This window comes from Littorina saxatilis, unplaced genomic scaffold (genome assembly GCF_037325665.1).
Source record: "Littorina saxatilis isolate snail1 unplaced genomic scaffold, US_GU_Lsax_2.0 scaffold_579, whole genome shotgun sequence".
NCBI lineage: Eukaryota > Metazoa > Mollusca > Gastropoda > Littorinimorpha > Littorinidae > Littorina > Littorina saxatilis.
In genome coordinates, this window is record NW_027126529.1 from 59,538 (window position 1) to 82,677 (window position 23,140).

The window sequence follows — 23,140 nt, forward strand, 5'->3', positions numbered from 1 at the left end:
ATTGTAAAAAAAAAAAAAATTATAAAACGATCCAAATTTACGTTCATCTTATTCTCCATCATTTTCTGATTCCAAAAACATATAAATATGTTATGTTTGGATTAAAAACAAGCTCTGAAAATTAAATATATAAAAATTATTATCAAAATTAAATTGTCGAAATCAATTTAAAAACACTTTCATCTTATTTCTTGTCGGTTCCGGATTCCAAAAACATATCGATATGATATGTTTGGATTAAAAACACGCTCAGAAAGTTAAAACAAAGAGAGGTACAGAAAAGCGTGCTATCTTTCTTAGCGCAACTACTACCCCGCTCTTCTTGTCAATTTCACTGCCTTTGCCATGAGCGGTGGACTGACGATGCTACGAGTATACGGTCTTGCTGAAAAATGGCATTGCGTTCAGTTTCATTCTGTGAGTTCGACAGCTACTTGACTAAATGTTGTATTTTCGCCTTACGCAACTTGTTTTTTCCCCTTTTACGACCCCAGCCATTCAAAGTTTTATAGTAGGCTTCTGTGCTGAAATGCTTTCTGACTCTCACCAGAAACACAGATTGTGAGCGGTAGGCATTCTCCGATAATGCCTGGCAGCCTATTTCAGTCAATCACCGATAGTGCCTAAACAATTTCAGTCATTTCCGGATTTGCCTGATCAAACCAGGTATTTACCGTGAATGCCTAAACTTTCAGGCATTCTCGTGAAATACCTGATTTCCCGATTTGACTGTAACATATATATATATATATATATATATATATATATATATATATATATATATATGTATAGGTTACAACACGAGTGGTTTTTTATATGGCTTGTATTTCAGTCAAGACCCAGCGGATGAATATCATCGGGAGACACGAGCCTTTGGCGAGTGGCTCTCGATTGATATTCCCGCTGGGTCTTGACTGAAATACAAGCCATATAAAAAACCACGAGTGTTGTAATCTGTATATCCCATTCTACCATCAAACACAAAGTGTGGACTACTAGCGGCACTGTTGCGATCTGTGGAGTGTGAAACAGTGTTTTCAGCGAGACTTGGCCTTTTTGCAACCTTAAACTAAGTGACCGTCGCTGAAAAAATAAAACGAATGAGTGCATCTATAAGTACGCGGTAACACTACTTTCAGACCGTTTAAAAGCTTTAAGTAAAGGTTCATAAGTTGCAAGAAAGTAATGAAGTCGTATAGAAATCCATTTAGTTGAAGCGCACAATTCTTTTGCGTTTCAGGTCGGCGGAACGGGGAAACCGGTTTGGCCCCCATTTGGCTTACTCGACTCGATTCAGAATCGATTCCACGTTGTTTTTTTCGAACGCATTATTATACAATTAGTCTTATTGACAGAGAAGCAAATTTTAGGGAACACATATGTAGATTTAACCATTTGCTCCCTATTTGAAATGTATCTACATGTTTTGCGAGTGTGTTTGCATGAACCTAAACTGGTATGGGTGCGAGGAAAACAGGACCCAAGTCTGTCACCGCCGCTTGATTGCATTTTGAAAGAATATGACTGGATTACGGAAAAATACACACATGTTAAGTTCTTAGATACCTTCATCGCCAATGTGGACTTACTGCAGAGCCAGGCAAAAGAGTAGACTTGCTCGCAAAACACGTGAAACAGCTGATGATAGCGAAGCCCAACCGTGCCAGGTAAGGACGGTCTGACAGATTCTCAAAAGTCGTCTGCTAACGAAGCAAGGGGAGGGTACTCGTGTTTTTGTTTTGGTTCGCTAGCATCTGGTTATCTTGTAAGTTGAATGTTCGTTTTTTCCCACCTGCATTGCTTTCATAATGAAAGAAACGTTTGCTTATTGCATCTCATACATCAGATCAGTTCTGAGATTCATTTTTGCGTGCAACTGATATGGTTTTCTGAGCCGTGCAATACGATTTTGGAACTTCATACAAATGTGTCACATTGTTCGGCGCGAGGTCAAAGGTCGGGAGCAAAGTAGTTCTTCGCCCAAATCGGAATCTGCACTATCATATATTTTTTTGAGTCCATGATGTATTTATTGAGCTATAAAAATACAACATATATACCCATACTGAAGTAACAGAGACAAAGAAGGGAGGTCATGGGATATATATATATACACACCATAACCTTCGTCTCTATTCCCAGTCTACCGGAAAACATTCAGTCAACATTTGAATGAATCCCAAAAAAGGGGTTGAACCCCCGTGCATATTCTGTCCGTCTGTATCTGCATATTCTCGGCAAACGTTTGAGTACATTATTTTGTAGCAAGGGCACTATGAAACAGGAAGCTATTTGTGTGTTTGTTACTGCACTTTTTCTGAGTATCAAGCGTCGGCCACTTTTAGCCTGAAGAATACCTTCGCAATGAGTCATACCGAACAGGTATGATTTCATAAGGTATGTATTTCTGAGGAATAGCGAGTACTGCCAAACCCAGGATTGCTTACAATTAGGTTTGAGTGACCCCAGATATAGAATGAACATTACGCTGCATTACATTATCTGTTCAGTTTAGATTTATTACAAATAGTCGCAAAACAAGAATTGCTTCAATGTTGCTGTCTGTGTATTTAACGAATAATATGTTAAGACACCCCCGGCACTTTGTTAGTTTATTATGTTTTGCTTTTATGTGTGTTTTTTAAATAATTTTTTTCTACTTTGGTTTTTGGCTCACGTAAGTGTAGCCTATGCGATGCTAACTTTTGTCTGTCTGTGCGTGCGTGTGTGTGTGTGTGTGTGTGTGTGTGTGTGTGTGTGTGTGTGTGTGTGTGTGTGATAGAAACTTTAACATTTCCGAGTCTATGGATAAAGCTCGCATAAGAAGATTACGTCTCGGTCAAAAGTGTTTGACGTGTGTGATAGAAACTTTAACATTTGAAGACGTCACATTATGACGTAAGAGGGTTAGACGTCACGCGAAGGAATTACTGAAAGTCTCGGTCATTGTTATTGTGAGCGGGCCGAGACTAGTTGGCAGATCTAGTGTCTCGCTTTCTTGCGCACAGTTTCACCTATGCTTACTGTGTGTGTGTGTGTGTGTGTGTGTGTGTGTGTGTGTGTATGTGTGACGGAGTGATTGAGTTTGTGTTACTGTTTGTCGATTTCTTACGTGAGCCTTGAAGGCTTTGCCTCTTGTTTTGTTTAGAATTTGTTATTGTTGTCTTTTCTTCTTCTCCGTCGTCTTCGTATCTTTTTTAGTTTTTCGTTTTCATCTTCTTTTTTTCAGTTTTTGGCTCACGAAGTGTAGCCTATGCGATCGTAACTTTGTCTGTCTGTGCGTTTGTGCGTGTGTGTGTGCGTGTGTATGTCTGTGGTAGAAACTTTAACATTTCGTCATTTGAAGACGTCACATTATGGCGTAAGAGGGTTAGACGTCACGCGAAGGAATTACTGAAAGTCTCGGTCATTGTTTTTTGAGCGGGCCGAGACTAGTTGGCAGTCGTGTCGTAGATTGTTGACACTCTCTCTCTCTCTCTTTCTCTCTCTCTCTCTCTCGTTTTGGTTTCATTTTTCATTGCTCATTTTTCTTTTTGATTTATCTCCCTTTCCCCCTTCTTTTGCGCTTGGAGGACATCATCTTCTCTGATAAGTCGTTTTGATATTTGTATTGTTGGTTTTTTTGTTTTGTTTTTTTAACCTGTTGAAGACCATTAGGTCGAAGCGTTGTTCATTGTCATTTGTTTGTATATTTCGTTGCGAGTCCAGAATATTAGGTATTACTCTTAGTCGTGTCCCTGTAAGTAGGCTACATGCAGACAGACAGATCTAGTGTCTCGCTTTCTTGCACAGTGTCACCTATGCTTACTGTGTGTGTGTGTGTATGTGTGACGGAGTGATTGAGTTTGTGTTACTGTTTGTCTATTTCTTACGTGAGCCTTGAAGGCTTCGCCTCTTGTTTAAATTGTTATTGTTGTTGTTTTTTCTCTGTAAAATGTTTACATTTGTCGTGCCACAGCCCTGGACAAAAGGGAGCATTTCGTTACTCCCCCGGCTCGTTACTCCCCCGGCTTGTTTCTATTCCTAACCCTAACCCTAACCATAAGGGGGAGTAACGAGCCGGGGGAGTAACGAGCTGATCCCGGACAAAAGATAGCGTTTTCTACTTTTTATTCCAAAACAGTGTATTCATATAGCAACCAGTAGAGCAAAACATGACACAAGCAATTAAAGTACAACGTACTAGACTGCACGTACAACATAACATAACAAACATGGCAACACATCACAAAACATTACAACCATTGGAACACAAACTAAGATAATATAGCGGGATAAACTTTGAGATCCAAAGCAATAACTATTTCATTACTTTTTTCTTTTTTAACTTTATCGTGTTGGATGAACTGTACATTAATTATAGGCCCACTCCGCCTCGTGAAAACTGTTCGCTTCACCGTATCAGTTCTGGCCAGTCGTTACCGTACGTGTTATTAATAAGCCATCCCTCCACTTGGTCACATACCACATATGAACAGCCTAGATGCTCGCTGTGCAGTTTTTTTTGTAAAGAATTATTGTTGGTAAAAGTCACTGTGTCCTTTCTCGGACATTAATTCTACTACAAAGTTCATCTGACAACAGCAAGCAGTCAGGGTGTGGATTTTTGGTATTTGGCCAAATGGAGGGATGATATCATATTTAAAGTCTGGCTAGAACTGAAACAGTAAAGCGAACTCCCTGTGAATAGCTTATACAAACTCTTATTTGGCACGTTATATTTAATCCTTGATCTAACACGCTTATGTTTTTGGTCAAACAATAAACAATAATAAGAAATAAAAAATGAAATGTCTTATTTTAAACTGCAGAAGTCTTCATATTCAAACCTTGATGCTAGGCTATTCTGTAAGGATACTGTAAACACCTTTTAAAATATCTCCCCGTATGGTAATAACCCCCCCACACACACACACACACACAAACGTAAACACACAGAAGTCAAACATTTTAGAATGATGTTATTGAGAAAAATGATAACAAAGAAGAAGAAAATAACAGTATGCTCAAAGCTGTACAGGTAAAACTGACAAGACAAGTTTGCAAAATAAAAAACAAACAAAAGTGCAACAATTATAAAAATTGAGTTTCCTTAAACGCTGATCACGAATAAAAAATATGTGTAATAATTGTGTAAATCAAAGAAGGAGATTCAGGCAAGTAAGCAAACAACTATCAAACCATGCAAAGTCATGAATTATTTGGACATTAGGGAACAGTCATTTGACGAGTTTAACAACTTTTTCCGAAACAGTGCGTCACATTTGAACAAATACGTATCTGTAACAATCCACATTTTTGCTCGAAGTATCTCTAGTATGTTGGTAAATTATTATTCTAAAAGTTTCAAAGCAATCCAACAAGTCATTGCTCAAGTACAGCGCTTTTTGTTGTGACACCCTAAAAATGCCCCAAAATGTCGCATTTTTTTTACCGCTCTTGCGATCGACACCTGCGCACACAAAATATGCAAGCAATAGCTAAACAGCTCAACCTGTTTAGGATATATAACTGATTTGACTTTCTTCTCGTATGTAAATGTTGGAAAGTTTTGCCTATTGCGATTTTTTATTGGGCCCTTCCGTTTTTGTCTGGTCGATTTTGAGGGTACCCTTATTTAAGCGGCGGTCACGTGATCCCTGTTAAAGAAATCTTGAATCCAAAAGGTGATCCTGATAGTCAGGTGAATGGCCTTAACCGACAGATAACGTTTTAATAAAATCACACGGGAACTAACGCTTTAATTTGGGTGCGACATTTGTTGCAATAATGTTTTGGCCAAGTTTATTAAGGACCGCCTTGAAGGGATGTCCTTGATTAAGCCCGAAGTCGACTTTGCTAAGTCTTTTTTATCGAAAATTCAGTGTTAAAGCTTCGTGCAGTCAGTTTCGCGAAATCAACTTCGCCAGATTAATTTGAGGCTTTAACGACAGCCATCAGTAGTATCCAACCTCGCGTCTGGTTTTCTGGTATTCGGCGAGTTGATCAATGATAAATAGCGGTCCTCTCATCAATGCGTCCACAAACTGTTCCACCTGCTCGCTCTTTTCAATCCCGTAGCGACACCACATGACGAAATGCTCGCAGTTTTTGAAGAACAGGTTGTAGCCCTTTTCTCCCAGCTTCGACTTTGCTCGCTTCACGATTTCTTCAGGGTCGAAAGGCCTGCAAAAAAGTGTGTCATTAGAGTATAATATTATAGCGCACTCACGGAGTCTTCTTGGCTCTAAAACATTCACTGATAATTAGCCGATTATGAAACATGCAAGATTTAATTTAATTGTCATGTGTGTTCAATGTTCTGTTAAAAAATCATTTTTTTAAATTTTTTTATAGAACACCTCTTAGTCTAGTCGTGAGCTTGTAAGATCATAGTTTTATGTTCATATTTTTCACAATAGGGCCAACTTTAATTGAGTTGGAAATGAGATGGTGTGACTTTTTTTGGGAGAAGAAATTGAACTTCCATGCTGTGACTGCCCCCCGCGGGTTAGGGGGAGTCCCATATTGGTTGGGACGAGAAAGAATTTACCCGATGCTCCCCAGCATGTCGTAAGAGGCGACTAGCGGATTCTGTTTCTCCTTTAACCCTTGTTAAGTGTTTCTTGTATAGAATAATAGTCAATGTTTGTAAAGATTTTAGTCAAGCAGTATGTAAGAAATGTTAAGTCCTTTGTACTGGAAACTTGCATTCTCCCAGTAAGGTAATATATTGCAAGCCCCTGGAGCAAATTTTTGATTAGTGCTTTTGTGAACAAGAAACAATTGACAAGTGGCTCTATCCCATCTCCCCCCTTCCCTCCGTCGCGATATAACCTTGAACGGTTGAAAACGACGTTAAACACCAATTAAAGAAAGAAAGAAAGCATGCTGTGACTATGCTCACAGGCACACGATTGACAGCTACACTTACATTTGTGTTTTGGGGAATTCTGATAGACAGGATGTGGAAAAGTACCTTCCCTGTGATAATGATACAAATTTATACGTAAGAGTTTCTTTCCTTACATGCTTGCGAGACTCTTTTGTCGAAGGTCGATTTCAGGTAAAAAAAAGGCATGTGTATCTGATTTACCTGTTAATGCATGTAGCTGTTAACGATGTGAATAAAATGATGCCAGAACAGTCAAGCCAAGGCTTGTCATTTTACCACGGTTTTTTGGCTTTCTTCTTTAAAAACCGATCATTGGGGAGGGGGAGGATGTGCTCTGGTAGAGCACTTGAGTTGTGTTCCTTGAGTCAATCTGCCACAGTGCAAGTGGCCGACTACACGTGAAGCACTCACACGTACAGCGTCACTCTTGTTCTTGCAAGATTTCCAGCTTACGCGGGAGAAAGTAACTTAAATTTTCGAGCAATTGTGATGATATAGTAATACTTGATAAATTTAAAAACAACAACAGCATGGAAATTATTGTTTTTCCAAAGTTATATGCCAAAGCGTTGTCGAACCAACTCCGTAGACTTCTTTAATTTGAGGCGTTATTTTCCCACTCAACAACAAGAAAAGTCTTTACTCACTTCTTTTGATCGTCAAGACTGTTGGCGATGTGGGCCTTAGATTCGTCTCCGGCAACATCCTTCAGGTCATCTATTCTGATGATAGCAGCGGCATTTTTGGATTGACCCACTGCCGTCGCAGAGGCAGACTGAACGTTGAGACTGTCTGGGGGGCTGGTTCTGTGAATCACTTTGCCGTCACCTACAGAGAATGTACACAGTGAACCCTCCCCCCCCCCCCTCTTTTCACATTTAGTCAAGTTTTGACTAAAATTTAATGTTTTAACATAGAGGGGGAATCGAGACGAGGGTCGTGAGGTATGTGTGTGTCTCTGTCTGTCTGTGTGTGTGTGTAGAGCGATTCAGAGTAAACTACTGGAGCAATCTTTATAACATTTTACATGAGTTCCTGGGTATGATATCCCCAGACGTGCTTTTCATTTTTTCGATAAATGTCTTTGATGACGTCATATCCGGCTTTTTGTAAAAGTTGAGGCGGCACTGTCACACTTTCATTTTTCAATTAAATTGACTGAAATTTTTGTAAAGCAATCTTCGACGAAGGCCGGACTACGGTATTGCATTTCAGCTTGGTGGCTTAAAAAATAATAAATGACTTTGGTCATTAAAAATCTGAAAATTGTAATTACATTTTTTTTATTTTTTATAAAACGATCCAAATTTACGTTCATCTTATTTTTCATCATTTTCTGATCCCAAAAACATATAAATATGTTATATTCGGATTAAAAACAAGCTCTGAAAATTAAAAATATAAAAATTATGATCAAAATTAAATTTCCGAAATCGACTTAAAAACAATTTCATCTTATTCCTTGTCGGTTCCTGATTCCAAAAACATATAGATATGATATGTTTGGATTAAAAACACGCTCAGAAAGTGTGAATGAATGTATGCGCAACGTACTATGCTATCATTGAGGAACAAACAACAACAAGTTCCCTCCACTGTATTGGGTCAAATCAAAAATACAGTTATGATACATACACACATATACACACAATCATGAAAAGAAAGATATCAGGGTTATGGATTCAAAACCGTGTCCTCACAGGTTTGAAGACAGGTTTGACAATCCCGTGCACAAACTAACACAATAATCTTACCCGGAGTCTATCAAAAATCGCTACCCGTGAGGTAGACAGAAAAAACACACACACAGTCCGTGAAATCATAGGCGCTAGGCACACGATATCCACAGTACAATACCGATACACGGCTAGTGTGTAAGTGAAAAAATACGGTCACAGTTCACAGTTAGGATTTGGACCAGACTGCGGCAACTGTCTGATCTAGTTACTAAATACTAATTATACTTACAGGCAATTGTTTTGGTGATCATGTGCAAATCAGGGGTCAGATTCGATAACAGAGCGAGAAAAACAAGAAAATGTTAACAAATCAGGCAATTTTGCCACGTTCGGCCCGCGTGTGTTATCATGGGGATTACTAGCACCTTGGTACTTATCGTACACATAGCCCAACCATTTCCCTACCTTATTCTTTCAATATCACACAAGCGCGCTGCCCACACGACTTACCACAACGTTTTTCCCCAAGCAAGTGACGAAAATGAGGCTGTATGAACGGAAACATCCTGCGGATGAACGGAAACATCCGGTGGATGAACGGAATCAGTTGACACACCGTGAACTAGCTACGATTCACGAAGTTAACTGTTCGCTGGTTTGTGAGCTCCGTTTACTCCGTGCAATACACTTTCCACGTGTATCTCGTTGGCTTTCGTGAATCAATCAATATGAAGCTTATATAGCGCGTATTCCGTGGGTACAGTTCTAAGCGCTTGTCGAAGAGTTGTCAACACAGGACTAACAAAGAAACTAACATCTACAGACGGACACGAACCCTATCACACACTAGCAAACCCTGATAAACATACAACAAACAACTGTTTAACAACAATGTACACATCAATAGCTAGGTCCAAACAAAATAATATTAAGCACAAAGAAAACACCTCTCACAGAGCACAGCACAAGAATGTCTTTTGGGGCACAACACATCACGTCGAACATGAAAGTCGCAGCCAGCTACGGGAAGAACTGAGTCTTCAACCTACTCTTGAACCACGGGGGATAACCGGTCAAATGCCGAACAGAAGCCGAATGCCGCTCATGACACGTGTGAAGGCAAGTTTTGTCTGTTTTCTAGGTATTGTTTGATTTATGTCGGGATTTAAGGTAAGCTACTGATTCAGCGATGACTAAATGTGTTTCTCGATGCATAAAAAGTCAGGGAGCGATTGATATTTGCCCGTAAATATCCTTCAAAGCTGAAAATGTCCGCGATCGAGCACCGGAAATGGCTGCTCGATGGGTTTTGCAAGTAGAAATGTGCTTTATTTCACCAAATCAGCTCGTATTTGGTATGGGTACGGGATTCTAGAGGACGAAGGAGTCATAAGAGGTGCAAAGAAGTGCTATTTGGGAGTAGAATAAATCTTCCGAGACAGTAGACAAGAGAAGGTCATATTTGAGAGAGGAGCGCGTAGGCCGATTGTCTTTCCGACAAGCGAATGATACAGCAGATTAATCATTCGTTTTGACCAGAAACCTAGTCTCTAGTTTTTATGAATGAGTTTTTTAATTAAAACAATCACGAGAACTCTCTCGCTTAGCCTAATGGCTGTTCGATGGGTTTCGCAAGTAGAAATGTGCTTTATTTCACCAAATCAGCTCGTATTTGACATCGGTTTGGTATATATATATATATTTTTTTTCTAATCCTACCGCGAACTGGATAGCAGACGCGGCACGACTGTTGCACCACACTTTGAAGTAATCCCACACTTTGAAGTAAATTACTTCAAAGTGTGGGGATGTGCCCCACACTTTGAAGTAAACCCATTTTTTACTTCAAAGTGTGGGGGGATCTTCCCACACGTTGAAGTAAACTCAGTTTTTACTTCAAAGTGTGGGGGGATCTTCCCACACTTTGAAGTAACTTACTTCAAAGCGTGGGACTTTTGCATTGCCTGTTTGAGCCTGATGATTTTGTCAAAAAAATGTGACCCTCCACCACGAAATGAGTCGCATGTCACCTCGCGCGGTTCTGCGCTAGGCTTGATATAAGTCCGGAGAGTGTATGGTAACAGTGTGAGGGTCACCTTAGTCACAGGCGTATAACTCAAACAGTTTCCGCTCTTTTCTAAAACGGTTTTCACCACTGGATAGAGCATAACAAACTCTTTAGGAAAATGTAAAAATATGAAAATCATGCAAAGGTGACATGCGACTCATTCCGTGGTGGAGGGTCACAAATGGCAGTCTTTTGGATGAGTGAACAGAAAAAGTGAGCGAGCCAAGAAACATAGACTCATAGTGATGTTTGTTATCAGGCTTTAAAGGCATATGTACGCGCTCCCGTGTTTACAAAGTGTAGTTTGCCCATAATCGATGTCAAACGCACCATAAGACCATGTAATGACGATATGTCGCCATGCGCGGACCATATTCATGCATTACAGCTTGTTCTAGCCTCTGAAAAAGTGAGGATGTCAACAAAGACGCGGAGTTATTTCCCTTGCGTCAACGCTACCTCTGTTGGCAAATCTATAAATAGGACGATCTAGATCAAAATAAAAATTCAAATATCTCAACATTTAAGGGGTCCTAGACCACAATATCTTGCAGGGAACTTAATTTAGCATGTCTCCAGCTGTGGGTAAAGCAATTAGCGTGTATAGTCATCGAGTACATATGGCTTTAAGCAATGTCCCATTGTTGAGTGTGACGAAAACTCGTGGTGACGATTTTAAAACATGTTGGGTCACGCATGGTCCAATCTTACATGGTCCAACCTTACATGGTCCAACATTACATGGTCCAACCTTACATGGTCCAATCTTACATGGTCCATATATATTATTGGACCATGTAAGATTGGACCATGTAAGATTGGACCATGTAAGATTGGACCATGTAAGGTTGGACCATGTAAGGTTGCACCATGTAAGGTTGGACCATGTAAGGTTGGACCATGTAATATTGGACCATGTAAGATTGGACCATGTAAGGTTGGACCATGTAAGATTGGACCATGTAAGGTTGGACATGGTAAGGTTAGACCATGTAAGGATGGACCATGTAAGGTTGTCCATGTAAGGTTGGACCATGCAAGGTTGGACCATGCAAGGTTGGACCATGTAAGATTGGACCATGTAAGGTTGGACCATGTAAGATTGGACCATGTAAGATTGGACCTAGCAAGGTTGGACCATGCAAGGTTGGACCATGTAAGATTGGACCATGTAAGGTTGGACCATGTAAGATTGGACCATGTAAGATTGGACCATGCACGATTGGACCATGTAAGGTTGGACCATGTAAGATTGGACCATGTAAGGTTGGACCATGTAAGGTTGGACCATGTAAGGTTGGACCATGCGTGACCCAACATGTTTTAAAATCGTCACCACGAGTTTTCGTCATACTCAACAATGGGACATTGCTTAAAGGCATATGTACGCGCTCCCGTGTTTACAAAGTGTAGTTTGCCCATAATCGATGTCAAACGCACCATAAGACCATATAATGACTATATGTCACCATGCGCGGACCATAATACATGCATTACAGCTTGTTCTAGCCTCTGAAAAAGTGAGGATGTCAACAAAGCCGCGGTGTTAGCTCCCTTGCATCAACGTTACATGTGTTGCCAAATCTATAAATAGGACGATCCAGATCAAAATGAAAATTAACATATCTCAACATTGAAGGGGTCCTAGACCACAATATTTTGCAGGGAACTTAATTTAGCATGTCTCCAGCTGTTGGTAAAGCAATTAGCGTGTATAGTCATCGAGTACATATGCCTTTAAAGCCTGATAACAAACATCCCTATGTTTCTTGGCTCGCTCACTTTTTCTGTTCACTCATCCAAAAGACTTTGCCATTTTTTTTGACAAAATCATCAGGCTCAAACAGGCGATGCAAAAGTCCCACGCTTTGAAGTAAGTTACTTCAAAGTGTGGGAAGATCCCCCCACACTTTGAAGTAAAAACTGAGTTTACTTCAAAGTGTGGGAAGATCCCCCCACACTTTGAAGTAAAAAATGGGTTTACTTCAAAGTGTGGGGCACATCCCCACACTTTGAAGTAATTTACTTCAAAGTGTGGGATTACTTCAATCAATCAATCAATGAGGCTTATATCGCGCATATTCCGTGGGTACAGTTCTAGGCGCTCTGCAGTGATGCCGTGTGAGATGAAATTGTATACGGCCAGTAATTGCAGCCATTTCGGCGCGTATTTACCTTTCACGGCCTATTATTCCAAGTCACACGGGTATAGGTAGACAATTATTAACTGTGCCTAAGCAATTTTTGCCAGGAAAGACCCTTTTGTCAATCGTGGGATCTTTAACGTGCACACCCAATGTAGTGTACACGGGGGGAGGGTTCGGACACCGAAGAGAGTCTGCACACAAAGTTGACTCTGAAATAAATTTCCGCCGAACCTGGGATCGAACTCACGCTGACAGCGGCCAACTGAATACAAATCCAGCGCGCTACCAACTGAGCTATATCCCCTTCAAAGTGTGGTGCAACAGTCGTGCCGCGTCTGCTATCCAGTTCGCGGTAGGATTAGAAAATATATATATATATACCAAACCGATGTCAAATACGAGCTGATTTGGTGAAATAAAGCACATTTCTACTTGCGAAACCCATCGAACAGCCATTAGGCTAAGCGAGAGAGTTCTCGTGATTGTTTTAATTAAAAAACTCATTCATAAAAACTAGAGACTAGGTTTCTGGTCAAAACGAATGATTAATCTGCTGTATCATTCGCTTGTCGGAAAGACAATCGGCCTACGCGCTTCCCTCTCAAATATGACCTTCTCTTGTCTACTGTCTCGGAAGATTTATTCTACTCCCAAATAGCACTTCTTAGCACCTCTTATGACTCCTTCGTCCTCTAGAATCCCGTACCCACACCAAATACGAGCTGATTTGGTGAAATAAAGCACATTTCTACTTGCAAAACCCATCGAACAGCCATTTCCGGTGCTCGATCGCGGACATTTTCAGCTTTGAAGGATATTTACGGGCAAATATCAATCGCTCCCTGACTTTTTATGCATCGAGAAACAAATTTAGTCATCGCTGAATCAGTAGCTTACCTTAAATCCCGACATAAATCAAACAATACCTAGAAAACAGACAAAACTTGCCTTCACACGTGTCATGAGCGGCATTCGGCTTCTGTTCGGCATTTGACCGGTTATCCCCCGTGTTGAACGCGTCAAGAGAGGGGCTCTGGCGAAGCTCAAGCGGCAGGGAGTTCCAGACGGAGGGGCCCGCGGAGGGAAATGCACGCTGACCAGCAGATGCGAGTTTCGAGCGAGGGATGTGAATGCGGAGTGGGTCAGCAGCAGAACGAAGGGGGGCGGTCGGAGGGCTGGGTGTACAGGTCCAGGGAGGATTGAAGGTACTCGGGAGCAGAGTCGTTGAGACACTTGTAGACCAGAGGGGACAGTTTGTAGGAGATTCGGGTGTTGACAGGGAGCCAGTGCAAGGAGCGAAGTAGGGGGGTGATGTGGTCTCGCTTCGTCTTCCTCAACGTCAGCCTGGCAGCAGCGTTCTGGACTCGTTGTTAGGCCATGAATGGATGAGGCGGGGAGGCCAGCCAGAATGGAGTTGCAGTAGTCCAGACGACTGAAGATGAGGAAGACAACCAGCTTGACACAGGCGTCATGGGTGAGGTAGCGACGGATGGAGGCGATGCGTCGTAGGTGGAAAAAGCAGGTCTTGATGATGAAGGAGATGACTGTGTGTCTGCATGGAGAGAGTGGAGTCGAGAAAGACGCCAAGGCTCTTGACAGCAGGGGAGAATGGAACAGTCGCGTCATCCAGCTGGAGGTCGGTCACAGTGAGGGAAGCAATCTTCTGTCGTGTTCTAACGAGAAGGGCCTCCGTCTTCTCACTGTTCAGCTTCAACTTGTTCTCAGTCATCCAGTTCTTGATGTCAGGAGATGGTCAACGTCCTCCGGCTTGGCGGTGTTCTGGAGCTGCGTGTCATCGGCAAAGGAGTTGTAGTTCAAGCCGTGGCGTTCGATGACCAGGGAGAGGGGTTGGGTGTACAGGGTGAAAAGGACAGGGCCGATGACAGACCCTTGTGGGACGCCGAAGCGGACAGGGACAGGCTGAGAAGAGAACGAATCAGTGGTGACAGTCTGAGAGCGGTTCTGGAGGTAGTTCCGGAACCAAGAGAGGGCGGTGTCGTGAATGCCGAACGTGGAACTGAGGCGATCGACGAGTAGCTGGTGGTCGATCGTGTCGAAGGCCGCGGAAAGGTCCAGCAGCACAAGGGCAGAGACGAGACCGCTATCTGTTGCGTTCAGGAGGTCCGTGGTGATTCGCAGGAGTGCCGTCTCGGTGCTGTGGTGAGGGCGGTACGCTGACTGGTACACTGGCATCAGCGAGTTCCGAGAGAGGTGGGCGCTCAACTGCTCCAGGATGATACGCTCCAGAAGCTTGGAGAGGAAGGGCAGGTTGGACACAGGACGGTAGTTCTTCAACTCGTTGACGTCAAGGCCGGGCTTCTTGATGAGTGGGCGGACAACGGCAGACTTGAAGCAGTCGGGAACGACGCCTGTGGCCAAGGAGATGTTGATGATATCTGTGATAGACGGCAGGAGCTTGTCCAGACACTTGGTGAAGAGGAAGCCTGGCAGGGGGTCTAGCTCGCAGGTCTTGATGGCCGTCTTGGTGATGAGTCGCTTGACGTGGTTTTGAGTGACAGGCTGAAAGCACGTGAGGGGGGAGCCGGAGAAGGAGGGGGAGGGTGGGGACGGGACGAAGGATGCAAATGCTAACTCGGCCTGACTCAGTTGTTAGCCGTTTGATTTCCTTCACACGTCCCCCCCCCCCCCCCCCCCCCCTGAAAAAAAGAATGTCTAATTCTTTTCTCAGGCCTCCTACAATCTGCTAAGGTGCGTAAGGAATCTGTTGATCCGAACCTGATCGTGACAGAATGTCAGCGAAGATGTTGTCGTCTCCCGGCAGACTCTTGATGGTGAACCGGAATTAGTGACAGTGACCAGCGCATGATCCTCGCGTTCTTGTACGACGACGACGTGATGTACTTGAGTGGTCTGTGGTCTGTCTCCAGGTGAAATTCCTGCCCCCAAAGGTATCGCTGGAACTTGGTCAGTGTCCAGACGATGGCTAAGCACTCTCTCTCGATTGTACTGTAGCGTGTCTCTCGTGGGAGTAGTTTCCTGCTGGCAAACGCTGTTGGATGCTGTATCCCGTCATGCACCCGTAACAAGACTCCTCCGATGCCTGTGCCACTGGCATCCGTCCTCACTGCAACTAACGGTTTGCTGAGGTCCGGCAGCTTCAGGACTGGTCCTCTGGAGAGACATTTCCTGAGGGGGGTATGTGAACCGGGTGGGGGAGAAGATGACTGGGTGCGGTTTAGACTTGGGAGGTTGTTGGTTCCGTTGGTAGACATTATATGACGAGCTGTCTACACGAACGACTTTGTTGACCTCCTTCTATATATATATACGACTTGTGTCTGTGTGTCTGTGTGTCTGTGTATTTGTGTGTTTGTGTATTTGTGTATTCGCCATGCACGGCCAAAGTTCTCGATGGATCTGCTTCAAATTTGGTGGGCTTATTCAGAGAGACCCCGGACACAACCTCATCGATGAGATATTTCAACACGTGCTCTCAGCGCGCAGCGCTGAACCGATTTTGGTTCCACCTCAGCTATTTTGGTTCCACCTCAGCTACCCGGGCCCCCATACCGACACACCATAGCCGCTACACCACATCACAACGCCAAAGTTCTCGGTGGATCTTTTTCAAATTTGGACACCGTATTCAGCCAGAGAGACACGCTACCGGACACAATATCATCGATGAGATATTTCAACACGTGCTCTCAGCGCGCAGCGCTGAACTGATTTTGGTTTTTGTGTTCATTTCACCATTATAAGTAACTCTTCCTTATCTTCTCCAGTGTTTGGCGTTTATCTCCCTTCCTTCGTGTGGCTTTCCCGTTCAGTTGTAAGTTACTACTATTTTTAGAATGTCACTGCGCTGTCCACTGCGCTGTCCACAACGCTTCCCTTGCACCCGTAAGTTGTTCTTACTGTCAAAGTGAAAAGGTCGAATCAATTTATAGCCACGCGAAAAATACACTCTCACCTATCTCTATATATTTATAGATACAGTTATGCATATATATATACGGCTTCTCTGTGTGTGTGTGTGTTTGTGTGTGTGGGCAAAAACCTGTGTATTGTAGAGTTCTGTTTGTGATGTGGTCTAGCGGCTTTTGTCTGTCTGTATGTCCTGGCATGTGAGAAGCCACAGCAGATAATATAGGGCTAAGAAATAAGCTCTAAAATTCTCAATCCCGTTTGACAGGACTTCGCCTTCAAAGGTGATTGTGGTGAACCGCAACCCTCTCTGTCTCGCGCCCTTCACCCCAAATTCCCGTTTCTGAGTTACTATTTTTAGAATGTCACTGCGCTGTCCAGAACGCTTCCCTTGCACCCGTAAGATGTTCTTACTGTCAAAGTGAAAAGGTCGAATCAATTTATAGCCACGCGAAAAATACACTCTCACCTATCTCTATATATTTATAGATATAGATATACATATATATATATACGGCTTCTCTGTGTGTGTGTTTGTGTGTGTGTGTGTGGGCAAAAACCTGTGGATTGAAGAGTTCTGTTTGTGATGGGGTCTAGCGGCTTTTGTCTGTTTGTATGTTCTGGCATTTGAGAAGCCACAACAGATAATATAGGGCTAAGAAATAAGCTCTAAAATTCTCAATCCCGTTTGACAGGACTTCGCCTGCAGAGGTGATTGTGATGAACCGCCACGCTGTCTGTCTCTGTCTCGCGATTCACCCCGGCGAAGCCGGGTATTCCTCTAGTGTGATATATGTGCGTTCATGCATGCGTCCGAGTATGTGTGTGTGTGTGTGTGTGTGTGTGTGTGTGTGTGTGTGTGTGTGTGTGTGTGTGTGTGTGTGCAGGGATGGAGGGAAGTGCGAGGGAGAGAGAGAGAGAGAGAGAGAGAGAGAGAGAGAGAGAAAGAGAAAGAGAGAGAGAGAGAGAGAGGAGAGACATACAGACAGACAGACAGCCAGCCAGACAGACAGACAAATAGACAAAAAGACAGACACAGAGGCAGAGAAAGTTTACGGCAATGTAGAGCAATAGAAACATTAGACAGGAAATACAGTCCTACCTATGTAAATTGCAAAATGGCTGTAACCCTTGCGTTGGAAGCGAATTATGTCCCCTTTCTTTGGAGTCACCTGCCCAAACAAAATAAAATAAATGAGGGACAGAATTAATTTGAACTTGTTGGCCGTGTTGTTCAAACTGAACACAGAACGCCACTCCGAACAAGACTCAAAAAAGTGTTGTATATTTCTCTTCTTCCCCTACCACCACCACTACCCCAACGCACACACACACACGCACGTACACAAACATACACACACACACACACACACACATGCACACACACACACACACACACACACACACACACACACACACACACACACACACACACACATACACACACTAACTAACATTTTATATGAACCAATTATAAATAGAACGAATAAATTAAAGGCACAGTCAGCCTCCCGTAAACCATCACAGACACTGTCAGGCTTTTACACACAGTACAAACACCCTTTCATTTAAACACTCACCGTTTGAGAACATCCTAGGTGCCCTCCGTAAAGAGCGAGCAATTTTCAAAGAATTTATTTTTGTGTGGTTTATCTTACCCCTGAGCCATCGTGAACCCGTGTGATCCAGTTTCCTTTTTTCACAATTTAGTCGTCAGTTTGTGATTTCAATGCGACTCGCTGTAAGCTTATCTGCAATAGCACGTTATTGTGTACCTCTGAATCTAAAACGCAACAAACGGCTGCGAGTCACATGAACTAGAGCGGTGGCGGTTTGCCGTTCAGAGGAACTGGCGTTATGCAGAACCGTCGTCTGCTACGAGAAAGACGTTTTGCGTGACATGTTTCCGGGCTTTTCTTTTTTCAAAACTTCGAATTGTACTGATCTTGTCTGGGGTCCTGATCTGGCCTATATGGTCTGCTGGACCCAAAAAGCAACAACTAACTAACTAACTAACTAACTAACTAACTAACTGACCGGCACGGTTGGCCTAGTGGTAAGGCGTCCGCCCCTTGACCGGGAGGTCGTGGGTTCGAACCCCGGCCGGGTCATACCTAAGACTTTAAAATTGGCAATCTAGTGGCTGCTCCGCCTGGCGTCTGGCATTATGGGGTTAGTGCTAGGACTGGTTGGTCCGGTGTCAGAATAATGTGACTGGGTGAGACATGAAGCCTGTGCTGCGACTTCTGTCTTGTGTGTGGCGCACGTTAAATGTCAAAGCAGCACCGCCCTGATATGGCCCTTCGTGGTCGGCTGGGCGTTAAGCAAACAAACAAACAAACAAACAAACTAACTAACTAACTGATCTTGTCTTGATGAAAAAAATAATTCTTTTATGATTTAAGAATTTTTGTGTAACAAGCTGTCAATTTATTATTTAGATTTTAAAAGTTCGGTCTAGCACCAAAACGAGGCGCCTGATTGTCCGTTCGGATAGTCAACGAACATAAATTCTTTGAAAATGTCTCACTCTCGACAGAAATCAGCCAGGATGTTCCCGTTCGGTGAGCGTTCAAATGGAAGTATGCTTGCACTGTATGTAGAGGCTCAAGGAGCGCAGTGGTGGTTTACGGGAGGCTTACTGTGCCTTTAACAATGTATGACTATTTCACTGTCATTTTCAAACCAGTTGGAAGCAAACATCTGCGTGAAACTTACCATGTTCGATGTAAACTATTTCAGGAGACGTACGGGGTCTGAAACAAAAGCAAAACCAAAGTTGTTTTTTTAATGAGCAAATTTCACGAGCAATAGTGTAACAATAACATTTAACAAAATACTGAATCAATTGAACATCAAATGATGACATAGAAATGGAAAATTGCTTTCGACGCATCTCACTGTTTAAATGTAGTAGTAGCCTGCACAAAAGTTGATAGGCTGAAATTGAAAACCAAGTTAAAAAGAACACCATCCATTTACCTTCAGATATTCATGTACATCATGTTCTGTCGGGTGTGAATAAGACATTTGCATTTTTGGCTCACGTAAGTGTAGCCTATGCGATGATAAACTTTGTCTGTCTGTGCGTGCGTGTGTGTGTGTGTGTGTGTGTGTGTGTGTGATAGAAACTTTAACATTTCCGAGTCTATGGATTACGTCAGTCTCGGTCAAAAGTGTTTGACGTGTGTGATAGAAACTATTTGAAGACGTCACATTATGACGTAAGAGGGTTAGACGTCACGCAAAGGAATTACTGAAAGTCTCGGTCATTGTTATTGTGAGCGGGCCGAGACTACTTGGCAGATCCAGGGTCTCGCTTTCTTGCACAGTTTCACCTATGCTTACTGTGTGTGTGTGTGTGTGTGTGTGTGTGTGTATGTGTGACGGAGTGATTGAGTTTGTGTTACTGTTTGTCGATTTCTTACGTGAGCCTTGAAGGCTTCGCCTCTTGTTTGTAATGCTGACACAAGCTGATGGAAACAACAGTTTCTTTGATTGTGAATAGACCATGTGTGAGCTTACGCCGTTTTGTGTTCTCAATCAATGATTAGATCGATCGGCATTGTTTCACGTTGTCAGGAAGATCCACCATTTGATGACGAACACACTTACAGAAGCAGGCACACAAAAAGTCCCGTAGAATAACAAAACAAACACGAGGATGGTAAACAGACAAGTCATCCGAACCCCCCCCCTTACACACACACACACACACACACACTGACACACACACACACACACACACACAGACACTCACACACAGTGACAAACACAGCAAAACCACCCTTCAACGGCAAGCAGGCTGGCACACTGATACACATGCACAAAAACACACGCACACAATGGCAACAATTACAACAACAACAACAACAACAACAAAAATAACGTCAACAACAACAACATCAACAACAACATCAACAACAACAACGCCTACCCTTTTCAATGAGGATCTGGAACGTTTCGCTTTAGTGATTACACCCCCAGCGAACGACAAGAAGAAGTGATTAGGCCTACACCTCAGTTTGACTCGGAGCCAAATGTCGGGATAGGCCTATATTTAGTAGCCCTGGATATAATTACATCGAAAATTTCTACAACTATTCAAGAAGCCTACTCACGCATTAGCGGGCTATCGTTGCACATTCTTCTGTGTTTATCGTATTCAAACACATTTAATGTCAGTCTACGGCTTTTAAGTGGTAGATAGTTCCGGGACGGTATTAGTTGTCCATAGTTATGGTTCTGTGTCTGTGAGTGTGTGTAACGTCTGATGGTGTGTCTCAGTGTCGCTCTCCGCCGTTGGTCGCGTGCGCGCGCGCGCGCGCGTGTGTGTGTGTGTGTGTGTGTGTATGTGTGTGTGTGAGTGCGTGTGTGTGTGTGTGTGTGTGTGTGTGTGTGTGAGTGAGTGCGAGTGTGTGTGTGTGTGTTGTGTGTGTGTGTGTGAGTGCAAGTGTGTGTGTGAGTGCAAGTGTGTGTGTGAGTGAGTGCGGCGAGGGTGTGTGTGTGTGTGTGTGTGTGTTAGTGGGTGCTTCGTGTGCAGACGTTTTTGAGGCTTGATATAATGTCATGCTCTCTCTCTCTCTCTCTATCTCTCTCTCTCTCTCTCTCTCTCTCTCTCTCTCTCTCTCTCTCTCTCTCTCTGTCTCTTTCTCAGTCTTTCTCTTTCTCTCTTTCTCTGTCTCTGAAATAAGCATGTTAGCATTGCTTATTCTGTCACCATCGAAAATTAAATTTCAATGCAATTCAATTCAGTTCTCTCTCTCTCTGTCTCTCTCTCTGTCTGTCTCTCTGTCTCTATCTCTCTCTGTCTCTCTCTGTCTTTGTCGCTCTCTCGCTATTCTCGCTCTCTCTCTATTCTCGCTCTCTCTAGTCTCTCTCTCTCCCTCTCTCCGTCTCCCCCCTCTCTCTCTCTCTCTCCCTCCCTCTCTCTCTCTCTCTCTCTCCCTCCCTCCCTCTCTCTCCCTTCCTCCCCCCCTCTCTCTCTCTCTCTCTCTCTCTCTCTCTCTCTCTCTCTCGAATAAATGAATAAATACTGAATAAATAAAGTTCAATTCAATTCAATTTTCTCTCTCTCTGTCTCTCTCTCTGTCTCTCTCTCTGTCTCTCTCTGTCTCTCTCTCTCACTCTCTCTCGCTCTCTCTCCCTCCCTCTCTCTCTCTCTCGAAACCTTTTGCAGCTTGAATGCTTTATTGTGTGCAAAGATTTAGTATCTTTCTTGAACACACATAGATCTATCTTTGATGACATGTTTTGAGTTGACGATCATAAACATGCAGAATAAACACGCTCCTGTTCTGACGTGAAAAATTATTATAACCAGCAATGACGTAATGAATGAATAGATTCCTTTTACGTCATTTGTGTATCAACTTCTTTCACCCAAGAAGAAAAAAGAAGGTTGTTGTTTTTTTCCCCCGCAACATTTTCGCAGGAATGTCGAGCATAGTTTTATTGTTCTTGGGAATATGTGCGGCCACGCTATCAGCAGGTAGGCCATTTTTCATGTGAAATATCAGAATTACTGGTATTAACAATGAGCTGATTATTTTTCAACAAAATAGTTATCTAGTGCCGTCATTGACAGACCGATCATTTTGTACGGTTGCATGATTCAACGTTTCCTATACTTAAACAGACACGAGTTGCCAAACGATAAATTTGAATTGTTCAGTTCGAACACTCATGTCCACATCACTGGGAAGTCACTCTTTCAATTTGAGATTAAGTTTTACTGTCATGACTGTTCTCCCTTTCACCATCTTCACGTCTGCTCAGAGCACAGGCGGAAGGTATCGTTCACTGGACCACTACTTCCATAGAAAGACTATGCAAGGTAGTCACTAACTTCAAGTTTCTCGTTTTGTTGGGTGCATTCAAGCCGAGAAGTATCGCAGCGTAGCACAAGTATGTAGATTCTTCCAAAATGCTTAATTCAACATAACCTCTTCCAAGAAGTTATAAATCTAACCGTAGATAAGACAAGAACAAGTCGCGTAAGGCGAAATTACTACATTTAGTCAAGCTGTGGAACTCACAGAATGAAACTGAACGTAGTCTGCCGCAAGTGCAAAAGGCAGTGAAAGTGACGAGCCTGTTTGGCGCGGTAGCGGTTGCGCTGTGCTTCATAGCACGCTTTACTGTACCTCTCTTCGTTTTAACTTTCTGAGCGTGTTTTTAATCCAAACATATCATATCTATATGTTTTTGGAATCAGGAACCGACAAGAAATAAGATGAAATAGTTTTTAAATCGATTTCGGAAATTTAATTTTGATCATAATTTTTATATTTTTAATTTTCAGAGCTTGTTTTTAATCCAAATATAACATATATGTATATGTTTTTGGAATCAGAAAATGACGAAGAATAAGATGAAATTGTTTTTAGATCGTTTAATAAAAAATAATTTTAATTACAAGTTTCCGATTTTTAATGACCAAACTCAGTCATTAGTTTTTAAGCCACCAAGCTGAAATGCAATA

At 42.7% G+C, this 23,140-nt stretch overlaps 1 protein-coding gene across 4 annotated transcripts; it reads right to left on the minus strand.

The window, feature by feature from the left end:
* Positions 1-5,561: 5,561 nt before the first annotated feature.
* LOC138954964 (phospholipase A and acyltransferase 3-like) lies at positions 5,562-20,798 on the minus strand. 4 transcript variants are annotated; one of them, XM_070326701.1, is made up of 5 exons: positions 20,778-20,798; positions 19,375-19,412; positions 17,759-17,828; positions 7,522-7,702; positions 5,562-6,165 (listed from the first exon to the last, which is right to left on the minus strand). In XM_070326701.1, exons 2-5 carry the CDS (start codon positions 19,375-19,377, stop codon positions 5,937-5,939), a joined length of 483 nt encoding a protein of 160 aa, XP_070182802.1. In that variant the 5' UTR covers positions 19,378-19,412; positions 20,778-20,798; the 3' UTR covers positions 5,562-5,936. The 4 variants fall into 4 exon arrangements, with proteins under 4 accessions (XP_070182802.1, XP_070182800.1, XP_070182803.1 ...); XM_070326699.1 differs by lacking the exon at positions 20,778-20,798 and adding an exon at positions 20,594-20,715; XM_070326702.1 differs by lacking the exon at positions 20,778-20,798 and adding an exon at positions 20,182-20,205.
* Positions 20,799-23,140: the final 2,342 nt, after the last annotated feature.